The sequence below is a fragment of the Rosa chinensis genome, chromosome 1, assembly GCF_002994745.2.
Source record: "Rosa chinensis cultivar Old Blush chromosome 1, RchiOBHm-V2, whole genome shotgun sequence".
NCBI lineage: Eukaryota > Viridiplantae > Streptophyta > Magnoliopsida > Rosales > Rosaceae > Rosa > Rosa chinensis.
This window is the reverse complement of record NC_037088.1, coordinates 32,280,773-32,296,428: the sequence shown is the minus strand read 5'-3', so window position 1 is coordinate 32,296,428 and position 15,656 is coordinate 32,280,773. Positions and strand designations below refer to the sequence as shown.

General features: G+C 37.0%; 1 protein-coding gene across 2 annotated transcripts; it reads left to right on the top strand.

The window, feature by feature from the left end:
• The first annotated feature begins 4,434 nt into the window (after positions 1-4,434).
• Positions 4,435-7,612, top strand: LOC112173245 (upstream activation factor subunit spp27). 2 transcript variants are annotated; one of them, XM_040512473.1, is made up of 3 exons: positions 4,437-4,919; positions 7,198-7,342; positions 7,404-7,612. In XM_040512473.1, the coding sequence occupies exons 1-2, from the start codon at positions 4,596-4,598 to the stop codon at positions 7,321-7,323; spliced, it is 450 nt and encodes a 149-aa protein (XP_040368407.1). In that variant the 5' UTR covers positions 4,437-4,595; the 3' UTR covers positions 7,324-7,342; positions 7,404-7,612. The 2 variants fall into 2 exon arrangements, with proteins under 2 accessions (XP_024166605.1, XP_040368407.1); XM_024310837.2 differs by having other exon boundaries at positions 4,435-4,919; positions 7,198-7,612.
• Positions 7,613-15,656: the final 8,044 nt, after the last annotated feature.

The following is a 15,656-nucleotide window of genomic DNA, read 5'->3' as shown; positions in this document are numbered from 1 at the left end:
ACCCCAAAATTTGTGATCGTGACTTTTGAAATTAAAAGAGATCAGAACTTGTAGTTCCTTGATCCTTAATTACATGAGGACCTGAAGTTCCTCAATGATCATACTAAACTAGATGACCATCTAAAATCCTTCACTCATAAGTTATGGTCATGAAGTTTAAACTGGACATTTCGAGTACATTATTTTGGCCAGAAATTCAAAATGCATTTGATATTAATCTACATCAAACAACAATACAATAATTGAACGTCATGTTTTACCTGTATAACAGGGACCAGAAGCTTCGTGTATATCCTATGAGATCCACTGTTCAATTCTTACAATTTTGATTTGTGTCATCTTCAAATTTATGTTTTAAGTGACTTTCAGACAATGCAATGTTATCCATGGTGTCTAGAAAACATTATTAAGGCTTATGTTTATGAGGCTAATATAACAATCATCTCAGATCTTACATATCTAATTGATGGCTCCAAAAGAGCACACATTATTGTCTCTTTGCATTCTGTGCCTCTAATATTACCGGAGATGTATAATCTCCCCGTCTCATGGATCTCATTGTATAGCAAGAAAGCCGATTGACATGGCTACACCATGAAATGCCACCAGAAGTGGATCATGGCAAGAGAGAAATCATGAGTCAATGCAATTAGTGCCCTAACAATCACACATGTGAGGAAATTAAAAATTAGGCGTGTTTCGCCTATGGTACACTATATGGTGGATGTTTATCAAGCCATTTTCAAAATGGCACTAGTCAAATTAAATTGCATTGACTAATAAGAATGTTGAGATTATCACATATCCCTGATGTCTTTTGCTTATAATAAGCAAAGTTGAAAGCACTATTGTGTTATTTCGCAGATTTATTGTAATCTCTTGAGTTCCCATTGAAACTATATGTTTCTTATTCTGATTATTTAGGAACCTGATGTTCCTTAAGAGGTTGTTATAAATTGAAAAAAAAATTGAAACCTCAAGTTTCTTGGATCTCTAATTATATGTGGGCCTGAAGTCCCTCCTCTTTATGACTACACATTTATATGTGACACAGAACTTGGGGTTCTCCACATGATAAAGTTACTTGTTCTTATGGATTGTAGTGTTTATCTCGAAATTTTGAGCATATCATTTTGGCCAGCAGTTCAAAATGAATTTGATCCATTCTAATTGTCAATATTTCACAATTGATGTTTACTCAAGCTAAGGTAACACTCATATCATGAGTTGTAGAAGACTTCAATATGGACGCACTAAGTACCTTCATTACGAGTTGTAGAAGACTCATATCACGAGCTACTATCATGTTAACAAATTTGAAATATTGACGCACTAAGTACCTTCAATATGGTTGGAGAAGACTTTTTTGCTACCTCATATATCCTATGTTAAATTTATACAGTAAATTTAGGCATAAAATGTCATGAACTAGAAGTTCATTGAACCAAATACACTATTTTGTCTTGACCGGTTACGTCGTCTTTGTTGATCATGTTGCATAGAATCACTTACAAGTTTTGATGACTGCTAACCTTACTCACAAGCAAATTGTTTATCTACCACATATTTGCTAGTTGTCACTTTAAGGAGACAATCCTCCTGCCATAAGGGGTAGAAATATTGTTCCTGAAGAACGGTATGAATTGGTGTGAGACTTTTCCACCATGTCTCATCTTGAGCTTTATACCTAAATTGATAATGATATTACTTGCAAAAGAATTTACTCGGATTAAAATCTAGACAATCTAGACCAACTATGCATGGTAGCAAACATGTTGGTCCAAATGATATGGTCGTTTGAAAAGAATGACATAGACCAATTTTGGTCCCTCGTAAAATCGCTGATGTCTTGGTGAGACCATTTATCAATATAGTTTATGCTCATAAACTAAATGTTTTTGACCTAAAACTTGGTATGGGTTCGTCACCAACCAATAGATTTCTTCACTCTAAGGAAGTGATAATATCAAAAACATGTTTACAAGTGGTCACAATAAGAAAGTATCCCTACCATTAGGGGAAGAGAAAACTAATGTTATCAAAAGAATGGCGTGAATTTGTGTGGATTATATCCACCAGGTCTAAAGTTTTAAACTCCCAAAAAGGGAAGATCATATAAGTCCTATAATGCTCGACATGAGATTATACGTAAAAAGATCCACATTCTACATCATTCATCTATGAGAGATGATTGTCCTAGAAGTGACTATGTATGCCCCAGAAGTGGCATGGGTACCCAATATCAATAAACTTATTACAGCTAATGCATGCATATAAGAATGTGTACGTAGGATCTATGATTAAATGATCATCGATGATAATTTGCATTTAGTAGCTACCAAAAATCATTAAGTGCTGTATTGACACGTTTCATTATGCATGTCGACAAAGTATATTATGGGCCAAAATTGGAAAGAGACAATTCAAATGAAATTGAATATTTGAAACGTGATGAAATACTCGAACCTTTAACTCTACAAGTTACAAAAAGGTATTTATCAAAAGTGAAGATAAATCACTATGACACAATGTCTATTTATACTTTTATAGAGACATGAGATTATGAATATCTTCCCTTATATGAATGACAATTTTCTATAAGTACAATGTTACATATAGCTGTTATAGACATTTGAGTTTTATACCTTTAAGTAGTTTTGTCTTGTGGCATAATCCCTATACTAGCCTCTTGACACGCACTCTGTGCGTGCCATTTGGCTGTTTATTTTTGAAAATTTATGAAAATAGATAAAGATTGAAAAACAAAAAAGAAAATAAATGGATAATGGGTAGTTATTTTCAGTTTTATGGCTAATATCAATTTCACCATCTCATGATGGAAATATTGTTATTTTTTATATTAATAAACTATGGGCATTACAGGTACTTCAAAAATTTAACCATTCTCTACAGAATTGGCTTAATTAATAAAGATAAATCTTACCAAATTGAGATTTTTCAATTTTGTTGCGCATTATCTTGGGGCTTGGGCACAAGACATTTGGGCACCAATCCTCTTGCAAGTTGGGTGATCAGTATCACCTCGATCATTTCAAAATAACCCTAACAATACAGTACTCCATGTAAATGATGGTGAGGCCATTGAGAATTTAATTAGTTGAAAAGAGCTAAAGAAGAGACCTTTTTTGCATTGGATTTTCAATCTTCAATATACTTCACTATGGAAAGTTGACTTTCTTGATCGGGCTAACTGTCACCTGTAGCAGCACTTTGTCATCGCCTTTCACCATTAAGTCATTGCACTAATAAGGCATATGACTCATATGCCATGCAGCCCTACCAGAACGATTGGCATTCACTGTAAAGTTAAACCCGATCGGGAAGCAATCGCTAGGCCTCGTAGAGGAAGAAGCTTCAAATCCTGATATTAAGAAACACTTACAGATGAGAAATGTAGTGGTTGACCGACTAAAACTATCAGTCACCATGACAAAATGGATCTCCAAGTACAGCTCCATCTAAGGAGGTACAAATATAGGAATCTTTAAGAGAGAATGTGCGTGAATTTTTTTTTTTTGATTGATTACGTAAGGGAGTTAGTAACACACCTACTCAATCAATATTCAGACCAAGGTCTCTACAAAGATATTCTAGCAGATCCAGACTTATCCCCTGCTAACCCCAAGTCCCCTCAAACTTAGACTAAGGTCTACAGTGATATTTTAGTAAATCCAAACTAATCCCCCGCTAACCCAAAATCCCCTCAAACTTGCTGGCCACAAACTGGTAGGAGTTGAGATTCGAACGCAAAACATGCACGTGGGTTCCATGCTATCCCGCTCGACCAATCTTACCACATCATGTAGTTGAGTGTGTGTAATTTTAGTCCAAAATTTCAAATACTATTGTAAATTTTCACACAATAATATTGGAAAACGAAAAGATTTTCACTAAGGGTGGTTCTAGTTGGACCTCCAAATTTGATATTTGGACCTCCAATTTTTTTAGGTTATTAATTGACTTTGTCAACTTATATGAAAAGACAAATAAGGAGAACAACATTCTTTTAGCAAATTCAAAGGGGTTCCAACAACATATCAAGATCGAGAACCAACCGTCTGATTAATTTTGGTGGAGGAAAGACCTACTCATAATAGAGCAATGTCATGTGATTTTGATTCATTTTTTTTTCTCGTGGTTGAAGATAGACATAAAAAATAGAATAACAGATTTTTGCATCTCATGTTCAAGGGCATTTTGATAAAAATAATGAGGTCTACTTAGCTTTTCAAATATTCTAAAAAGTAAATTAGAGGTGTATTAAGTATGAGAGGTCTAAATAGCAAATTTGGAGGTCCAACTAGAACCACTCTTTCACTAATAAAATAAAAAAGAAATTCTTTGACGAATAAAAGAGAAAAAGGAAAATTGTATTTAAAAAAGAAGAAGAAGAAGAAAAAGGAACATTACCAAATGAAAGCTGTGAGAGAAGATTTGAAAATAGGCAAAAGTGGATCTTTTGGAAGCTCAGTCGGAATATAAAAACCGCCTTTCACCACATTAGGGCACCCAAAACCCTTGAAAGACCAGAGAGAGAGACTGAGACTCACTAGTCCTTGTGAGCTTTGAGATCAATGTCGTCCTCCACTGCCATTAGGATTTTCCGAGGCTGCCGTGCTCTCCTGGCGCCGGCCAAGTCCTCCACTTCCACGGCCGGAACCACCGTCAAGGTCGCCGCTGCCGCACCAAAATCGAAGGCGAAGGCCAAGCCCAAGCCCAAGCCCAAAGCGGAAGCCGACGCGGTCAAGCCGAAGAGAAACGTCAACAGGAACGCCGGCATTCTGAAGCCGACTCCGATCTCTCCAGCTCTCGGCAGCTTCCTCGGCGGCGCCCCTGAGTCCTCGCGCGCCGAGGCCGTGAAGCAGATCTGGAGCCACATCAAGCTCCACAACCTGCAGGTCTTGATTTCCATCTCCTTTGCTTCATTCTCTGCATTTATAATGATGAATGGTGTTTGTTCATGCAGTGTTAAACCCCTGGGTTCTGAAAAATTATTAAATTTTTGTTTCTGTTGTATGTGGTTTCTTGTTTTAGATTTCTTAATCGAAGTAGAAGAGTGCATTTGGGTTCAAATGAGGAGGAAAACTCAGCCCTAAACACTTGTAATCCGAAACCCTAAACCCCATAAAACTAAGCCCAAAATGTGAAAAATGGAACTAGAGGGTTGCATGTTGCAGACAATGGGTTATTTAGTCACTTTTAAATGGGAATCTTTGGTGTTTATCTGAACCAAAATAGATTAGTTGTATCTGATATATTGGGAGCTTGGGTCAATGCAGAGGTTTGAAACCCTGTTACTCAGTTGTTGAACACTTGTTTAGGGTTCATTTACTTTTTCTATGCTATTTATGATATCTGTTGCAAACAATGGGATGTGTCTATTTGGGCATCCTTATTGTTGATCCAAACAGAAATAAATTGGAGGTACCTGATCTGATGGGAGCTCGGCTCAATTCAGAGATTTGAGACTTTGTTAACCTGGTGTTCAGTATTTGGATGTGATTGAGTGATTTTTGTTATGCTTTTTATGATAAGACCATTTTTCTTAAGTGTATTGTGTTGGAAACCCAAATAAATTAGTTGTGCCTGTTCCGATGGAAGATTGGCTCAATGCAGAGGTTCAAAACCTTGCTAGTCAGATGTTGAGTTTTGTGTATGGTTAAGTGCTTTCTGTTATGTTATTTATGACTTTGTCACAATCAAGATCAATCAAAGCTTAACAGATTGCTTCTGATTTGATGAAACTTTTTAGACCATGTGCTTTTTCACTTTTCAGTTTTCTTAACCAGGTTACTTCTATTTCATGGCCATTTGCTAGTGTTCAGTGTTGAAGAATTAAACTGTTGTATGGTTCATGTCAAATACTCGTCCCAATATCTGCGGTTCTCTCCTCATGTTGTGTAAAATTTCTATTTGTGATTACTCATTTTCTTCTTCTCCAAAGAGCTGTATTTTTCTTGCTGCTTTTGTTACAAAATATGGAAGTGCTAAGTCCTGAAAAATTACAAAAGTGTTTTCTGGTCCTATGGTAGTCTTTTGGCTGTTCAAAAGCATGTGCCTGATGATCTCTTGGTATTCTCCTAATTAGTTTGCATGCTGATATAAATCATGGTTTGGATTGCTCGACTGTTATTACCCTCTTTTTTCATCTGAGTCCACCATAGAGGAGATGTACTAAAATAACAAAACAAATTTCTGTACTGGTTTGAGGGGAATGTCCATCTAGTGTCTGCTCTTTTGCTTTTTCATTACGTGCACTTTCTCATCACCTTTTACATCAGTTTGCTTCACCACACTAATACTTTGGGAGGTCTCTGCTGTTTGTCGTCAAACTTCATCTTGCTCCCTGTACTTTCAAAACTTTCAATGTCAACCCTGAATCTGATCTTTCAAAATCTAAGTCAATGCAAGTCTTCTGTTAGCTTGGTGTTGATCTGGGTGCCAAGTTTGTGCATGTGACTTCTATTTTGATATTAGAAAATTTGGACATTTCACTTGTATGTTTATCTTGCTTTGTCTCTTCTTGCTTACTAGCACGGTATACTCTACTGAAGTATAGATCCGTATATACAATTATCTGTTAATTGTCAATTCCTCAAAAATTTGTTGGGTTTAAAATAATCTCAGCACTTAATGGAAGTATGTTATAGCGTGAATACTATTAATCCTGTTCTTCTTTGATCGTTTACTAAGTATGAACTTTTGTTGTCATTTTGTGATTAATGAGAAGATTGGGGGAGATGCTTGGAAGTATTTTTTGGTTTTATACATTTTTAATTCATTTTTCAAATTTCTAAAGATTTCTAAAATATCAAATTTATTCGAAGCTCCACATGGCATCATTCAAAATTTGTGATTGTAAGATCTTGTTACTTGATGCGGAAGGGTTTTTCGTTTGTATGCATAAAAGGTAGTGATTGTTTCATATTCCACAGCAGTTAGGAAAGTACATGAATATAGATTAGGCTTTTATAACATGAGTTTTTTGCATGTTTGTTTGTATACATAAAAGGTAGTGATTTTTTGTTGCGCAGCAGCTAGGAAAGTACATGAATGTATCTTAGTGTTTCGCATGATTGTTAACTGCACCATAAGATCTGGCCAAACACCAACTGTATTGACATGCAATTATTGATAGAGTGTTATTAACTAACCATGAATGCTTCCCATCTGCAGAATCCTGCCAACAAGAGGGAGATCATTTGCGATGACAAGCTGAAGGAGTTGTTTGAAGGGAAGGAGAAGGTCAACTTTTTGGAGATTGGGAAGTTGCTTTCGCGTCATTTTGTGAAGGCTGAGTGAAGGGGGATTTAGTGATTAACTTCTTTTGGGTAATGTAATGTCCGCATCCTTCTTTTGAGACTACTCTGCAAGTAGGCATCCTTCTTTTGAGACTACTCTGCAAGTAGGGGATTTGCTAATTGATATTTAGCTGGTGCATGTATAAAGTAACTAGGTAAAACATTAGATTAGATTATGTTCATGTGATTTTCCCTTATATCAGTTTCACTTGTGCATTTGGCTGTGGTGGAGACCTTTTCAATGATTGTGATTCTCTGTCGAAATATGTCAATCAAGGGGCGGTTAAGTTTTTGAGGGCAAACTAAACATGTCAGATGACGTCTAAGTTGTGAAGGACTGTAGGTTATATATGGTCCAACGGTACAATGCAGAACCAATGCAGGTTTCTTTTTTAAGCTTAGGTTTGTAGTTCCAAATGCCAATCTGTTAATCTTAATTAATTTACTGTTATAATTATAATGAACAGTAGTTCCAAACTTGTAAACACGAAAAACCTTAGCCCGATCATATATAGAAAAACGGCAACAATAGATCTCCATCAAACTCGTCAAGGAACATGTGATCACCGTAATTGTCCTAAGCAAAGGGAAGATATTGAGGAAAGGAATATCTGGAGTCTTCGTTATTGTGATCTTCTGTATCATCACAAGTTAATTAAGAGATTTGTATTACTATAGTTAGTCCTATAATTATGGAGAGAATTAGCATCTTTGTTGTATTAAATGTTGTAAACCATTCTGAATGAATTGAAGTTATTACATATTATTCACACTATCAAATCTCTTTATGGTATCAGAGCAATCGCTCTTGAGTACCTAGAAATCTATGCAAACAAAATACCTCATGGCTGGTGATGAAGAACAATAGGTCATTAAACACAAGAAAGACCAGAGCTCTTCCAAGACCTCAAAACCATGGGAGAATTCCAATGATGGCCACCTGCTACTAGAGAAGTTGAATTCGATCAAACAGCCTTCACCCAATCTTGTTGGTAACATTCCTAACTATGAGGAGCTCTCGGGTAAAGCATTTGCCCTCTCACAAGATAATAAAGATGTAACATGGATCCTCGACAGTGGGGCTAGTGACTACATAGTTTGTAATTCGGCTTTCCTCACATCTTTTCAACCTATGCACAATCGTACAGTGAAGTTGCCCGATGGTACCACATTACATGTTTCTCACATTGGGATAGTGTCATTTTCTTCACACTTTGTCCTTCACAATGTTCTATGTGTCCCATTGTTTTACCTAAATCTCATCTCCATCAGCAAACTTGCATTTGGTTCCTTTTATATTACCATATTTCTTAAACAAGTTTGTTTCATACAGGACCTTCAATCGGGGAGGATGATTGGGACGGGAACTGAAAGTGAGGGACTCTACTGTCTCAATCTGCCAAAGAAAGGAACGTGCAATGTGGTGAACACTAAAACACATGACCTATGGCATCAAAGGCTCGGACATCCATCTAGCAAAGTGTCTTTATTATTTCTCTTTTTGCAAAATAAATCTTGCAATGCAAGTCCTTGTTCCATTTGCCCTTTAGCTAAACAAACTAGAAGACCTTTTCCATTGAGTGTTTCTTCTAGTAATTCTTGTTTTGATTTGATTCATGTGGACATATGGGGTGGCTACCACGTCCCATCTCTTTTTGGGGCACTTGGGTTTATCTCATGCATCACAAGTCAGAAACACCAGCCCTACTCATTCACTTTGTCAATTTAGTTGAGAATCAATTTGGCAAAAGAGTAAAAATTGTTAGGAGTGACAATGGTCCAGAATTTAAATGCACACAATTTTACTCTTCCAAAGGTATTTTACATCAGACCAGTTGCATCAACACGCCCCAACAGAATGGCGTCGCTGAGCGCAAACACATGCACTTGTTGAACGTTGCTCGTGCACTTCTCTTTCAATCAAACTTGCCTAAACCATTTTGGGGGGATGCTATACTCACCGCTGCCTATCTAATAAATAGGACACCAACACCAATTTTGCAAGGTAAAACACCTTTTGAAACGTTATTTCACAAATCACCAAACTACTCTCATTTGCGTGTTTTTGGTTGTCGTTACTTTATGTCTACTCATCCACTCCAGCCCAGCAAGTTTGATCCACGCTCTATTCAGTGTATCGTCCTTGGATACCCTCATGGTCAAAAGGGATATAAAGTCTATAGCTTGAAAGATAAGAAAATGTTAGTCTCACGAGATGTCATCTTCTTTGAAACCGAGTTTCCTTATCAATCCAAACTCTCCACATCTTCGCCTTTTGTCAGTTCTCCAACACCTCCTCAGCTCTTTCCTTCTTTATCTACCTCACCTCACATTGATGACGATCAAATCTTCTCAAACCCCTCGGATCAAATCTTGATTCTAATCCCACAACTTCTGCTGATATAAATCCCACAAATCACTTGGAATCAAATCTTGATTCTAATCCCACAACTTCCGCTTATATTAATCCCACAAATCACTCGGAATCAAATCTTGATTCTAATCCCACAACTTCCTCTGATATCAATCCCACAAATCACTCGGATTCAAATATTCCACCATCTCATTTTCCAAATACGTCACCACCAGACTTATCCGTATCCCAAGATGCAATACCTCATTCTTCATTGCCACACCACGAAGATCATCACGGCTAACTAGAACTCCAACCATTTTGCAAGACTTTCATATTGAGGCAGCCCTTCCTTCACGTACTGCACCATCATCTTCCACGAGCGAGGTTACTCATCCAAGTACCCCTCATTCTATTGCTCATGTTTTATCCTATGATAGACTCTCTCCTACACATAAAGCTTTCACTGTTAACATTACACTAGAAAAGGAACCTAGATCTTTCTCTCAGGCTGTCCTTGAACCACGATGGAGAGAAGCTATGGACAAAGAGATTCAAGCTCTTCAAGAAAACAAGACATGGAGTTTGGTGCCTCTCCCCCCTGACAAGAAACCAATCGGTTGCAAGTGGGTTTACAAGATCAAACACAACCCAGATGGCACAGTAGAGAGGTATAAAGCTCGTTTGGTTGCAAAAGGTTATAGTCAAGTTGCAGGGATTGATTACCGTGACACTTTTGCTCCGGTGGCCAAACTAACAATAGTTCGAGTGTTACTCAGCCTTGCAGCTCTTCAAGGTTGGCATCTTCATCAACTAGATGTTAACAATGCTTTCCTTAACGGTGACCTCTATGAAGATGTGTACATGAAGTTGCCTCCTGGTTTCGGACGAAAGGGGGAGAATAGAGTTTGCAAGTTACACAAATCATTGTATGGCCTCAAGCAAGCATCGAGGCAGTGGTTTTTGAAACTTTCTGGTGCTCTCAAGGCATCCGGATTCAATCAGTCTTGGTCTGATTACTCACTCTTCGTCCGACACACTCAAGGTAGATTCACAGCCTTGCTAGTCTATGTTGACGATGTTATATTGGCAGGAAACAACTTATAAGACATCATGGAGACAAAGCACTTCCTTGCAAGTCATTTCAAGCTCAAAGATATGGGTCAGTTAAGGTACTTCCTTGGAATAGAGGTGGCAAGGTCCAAGCAAGGCATTGTTTTAGGCCAACGAAAGTATGCATTAGAGGTCCTTGAAGATGTAGGCTTCCTAGGTGCTAAACCATCTCGATTCCCAATTGATCAGAACTTGGTGCTAACGCAAGGTGAAGGGGTCGTTTTAAAGGATGCCTGTCAGTATCGCAGATTAGTTGGAAGGCTCATATACCTCACAGTCACGAGACCAGACCTCGTGTATGCTGTACATATCCTAAGTCAATTTATGGATAACCCTAGACAACCTCATCTAGATGCAGCTTACAAGGTGTTGAGATATGTTAAGCAGACACCAGGACAAGGAATACTTTTGTCTTCCATCGGACAATTGGAGATCAAGGCGTATTGTGATGCAGATTGGGCACGTTGCAAGGACACAAGAAGATCAACTACTGGCTACTGTATTTTCTTAGGCAACGCACCCATCTCATGGAAAACAAAAAAGCAAGGAACAGTGTCTCATTCTAGTGCAGAAGCAGAGTACAGATCTATGGCAACAACATGCTGTGAGATTACGTGGCTTCGAAGTTTATTAAGAGATTTGAATGTTAAACATGCACATGCAGTTAAATTGTTCTGTGATAATCAGGCTGCCATTCATATAGCATCAAATCCCGTCTTCCACGAATGCACAAAGCATATTGAGATAGATTGCCATGTTGTGCGGGAAAAAGTACAGAGAGGGCTAGTCAAAACCATGCATATTCGAACAAAGGAACAACCAGCTAACTTGTTCACCAAGCCATTGGGTTCGAAGCAATTTTCAGCACTATTGAGCAAGTTGGGTGTAATTAACATATACTCCAACTTGAGGGGGAGTATTGAGGAAAGGAATCTCATATGATCTGGAGTCTTCGTTATTGGGATCTTCTGTATCATCACAAGTTAATTAAAAGATTTGTATTACTATAGTTAGTCCTATAATTATGGATAGAATTAGCATCTTTGTTGTATAAAACGTTGTAAACCATTTTGAATGAATTGAAGTTATTACATATTATTCACACTATCAAATCTCTTTAGAAGAATCCATTGATGCCCCAATATCTTGATATGCAATGCTGGCGGTACGAATCCCTAATTGCCATTCATGGCCATTTGCTAGTGTTCAGTGTTGAAGAGTTAAACTGTTGTATGCTTCATGTCAAGTGCTCGTCCCAATATCTGAGGTTCTCTCGTCGTGTTGTGTAAAATTTCTATTTTTGTTTACTCATTTTCTTCTTCTAAAAGATCGAGCTGTATTTTTCTTGCTGCTTTTGTCACAAAATATGGAAGTGCTAAGTCCTGAATAATTACAATAAGTGTTTTCTGATCCTATAGTGGTCTTTTGGCTGTTCCAAAGCATGTACCCGATGGTCTCTTGGTATTCTCCTAATTAGTCTCCCTGCTGATATAAATCATGGTTTGGATTGCTCGACTGTTTTTACCCTCTTTTTCCTTCAGAGTCCACCATAAAGAAGATGCACTAAAATATTTCTCATCACCTTTTACATCAGTTTGCTTCACCACACTAATACTTTGGGAGGTCTCTGCTGTTTGTCATCGAACTTCATCTTGCTCCTTGTACTTTTAAAACTTTCAATGTCAACCCTGAATCGGACGTTTCAAAATCTAAGTCAATGCAAGTCTTCTGTTTGCTTGGTGCTGATCTGGGCGCCAAGTTTGTGCATGTGACTTCTATTTTAATATTAGAAAATTTGGACATTTCACTTGTATATAAAATTAAAAAGAAACCAGTTGTGGAGAAATTGCTCATATTTATCTTGCTCTGTCTCTTCTTGCTGACTAGCACGGTAGGACCCCTACATCATAAACACCAAACTCTACTGAAATATAGATCCATATATACAATTAACTGTTAATTGTCAATTCCCCAAAAGTTTGTTGGGTTTAAACTAATCTCGACACTTACTTGATGTATGTTATAGCATGAATACTATTAATCCTATTCTTCTTCGATCGTTTACTAAGTATGAACTTTTGTTGTCTTTCTTTTTCTTTTTTTAAAGATGATAAAAAAATTTCACTTCTACCCCCATAGTGACTCGAACCCAAGACCTGAATCCTAGGTAGTGGACGCTCTAACCACTGAGCTAACATCAACTTTTGTTGTCATTTTGTGGTTAATGAGAAGATTGGGGAGATGCATGAAGTATTTTTTGATCTTATACATTTTTAATTCATTTCTCAGATTTCTAAAGATTTTTAAAATATCAAATTTATTCGAACATCCGCATGACATCATTGGTATATTTTGAATCTGTGATTGTAAGATCTTGTTACTTCTTGCGGCAGGGTTTTTCGTTTGTGTGCATAAAAGGTAGTAATTGTTTCTTATTCCGCAGCAGTTAGGAAAGCACATGAATATAGATCAGGATGCCTGTATCTTAGTGTTATTTTATAACTTGAGTTTTTTGCATGTTTGTTTGTATACATAAAAGGTAGTGATTGTATCTTGTTGCGCAGCAGCTAGCTAGGAAAGTACATGAATGCATCTTAGTGTTTCGCATGATTGTTAACCACATCATAAGATATGGCCAAACACCAACTGTATTGACATGCAATAATTGATCAAGTGTTATTAACTATGTCTGCTTCCCATCTGCAGAATCCTGCCAACAAGAGGGAGATCATTTGCGATAACAAGCTGAAGGAGTTGTTTGAAGGGAAGGAAAAGGTCAACTTTTTGGAGATTGGGAAGTTGCTTTCGCGTCATTTTGTGAAGGCTGAGTGAATGGGGATTTACTGATTTAGTGATTAACATCTTTTGGGTATTGTAATGTCCGCACCCTTCTTTTGAGACTACTCTGCAAGTAGGGGATTTTCTAATTGATATTTAGCTGGTGAATGTATAAAGTAACTAGGTTATACATTTCATTAGGTTATGTTTATGTGATTTTCACTTATATCAGTTTCACTTTTGCATTCGGCTGTGGTGGAAACCTTTTCAATGATTAAGATTCTCTGTCAAAATATGTGAATCAAGGGGCGGTTAAGTTTTTGAGGGCAAACTAAACGTGTTAGATGATATGTCTAATTTGATGCAGGTTTGGTCAGTCGTGCAGGTTATATATGGTCCAAGGGTACAATGCAGAACCAATGCAGGTTTCTTTTTTAAGCTTAGGTTTGAAGTTCCAAATGCCAATCTATTAATCTTAATTTACTGTTATAATTAGAATTAAGGATGCTTTCAATCAGGAAATTTGTGATGGAAACAGGAGTTGCTCCGGTGGACTAGTAGAGACATGTAGTTGCGTTCAACGGCAGACCGAGGTAGGGGCAAGAGGGGGCTGACGCGCCCACTCAGATTTTGCAGAGAAGTATTTAATTGGTGATCAATATAGTATTTTGTCTTGTAGTTAACATGCATGCCCCCACTTAACATAATATTTTAACGATTATATATATATATAATTGATAATTTATCTATATGAAATCATGAATTGGTGTAAACCGTGAGCCAACAGACTTAGGCCATCTCCAATCGTGAAGGTCTAAAATAAACTATGGTCTAAAATTTTAGACTTTTGAAAGCTGCTATTCATCCAAATAGTAAGGTCTATAATTTTTCCAACTCCAATCGTTCGAGGTCTAAATTATAGACTTTAATATATTTTACCCATATTTTATTATTTTTAATTTGTATACTTCAAAATTTTAAGTGTTTTAAGTTATATTACTAATTCAAGTATACTTAGAATTATTTTTAGAGATAAAAATATAATTTTAATGATTGAAGGAATCTTACTATATTGTTAGACAAGACTTTCGAGTCCACGTGTCGATTCATACACAACTCTACAGATTACCGATTAGATTTTTATCTACACAAATCACTTTTTATCTTTATCGAATCTTATTAAATTTTTGGATAGGATATTACATGCCACGTGTCATTTTGTAACTAGTTATATAGATTCATAAAATTAAAGATTTCATAAAATCAAATTTATTCCAAAAAACAAAAAAAGAGGAACTGCTGGCGGGTTGGAAAAACTCAAATTGAGTTTTGGATCAATTATGCAAATCATGCAACTTGAAGCTTGAAGTGGGCCAGCTTTGGTGGTCTATATTTAGACCAACAAATGGACTTTAGACCACCATGAAGCATTTTTGTAATAGACCCAAATCCATGATTGGAGATGGATTTTGCTCAACCATGGTCTAAAATATGGATTTTGAACCTTCTATTGGAGATAGCCTTATTATGGGAGAAGGTGCAATTAAATAAAAAAGAAACAGAAACATTAAATGCTGAAAGAGACATAAAAACATATATGACCAACATGGCAACATGACCTGATGACCACATGATTAACCTAAGCTCCTATGTCCCAAATTTCAAAATAAAATTATATATATATTAAGCGTGGGTTTACTGTTACACTGTTCACAAGAGGGGATGGAAAAGGCGCTTCTGTCCCTACTGTTCAAGGAGAATATCAGGCTGGCAGAAAAGTCGTTTTTGTCCTTATTTTTTCTCAAAATTACAGGCTGCCATTCAGGGATTGAAATGTCATTTTTGACCCTAGATCCCTCTCTCTCGCATTGCTGTGGGGCTCAGCGACTAGTTTAAAAAGTAAGCAGCCACCAAAAGTCTAAGAGTCCAAATCGTGAAGAGATACAGCCAAAAGAACAAAACGTAAAGAAATGAACTGACCAAGCAAAATTTCGATTGACCCAGTGGAGATGTGATGAAGCATTAGAAGATAAAATCTATTTTCACAGCAAACAAATCATTTCCTCTATATATCTACTTCTCTTTAGTCT

What these genes read in the sequence shown, in the direction of transcription:
- LOC112173245 (XM_024310837.2), top strand. Translation starts at nt 4,596, where the DNA reads ATGTCGTCCTCCACTGCCATTAGGATTTTCCGAGGCTGCCGTGCTCTC. An exon ending in TCAAGCTCCACAACCTGCAG is followed by an intron (nt 4,920 to 7,197) that starts GTCTTGATTTCC and finishes TCCCATCTGCAG; the next exon opens with AATCCTGCCAACAAGAGGGA.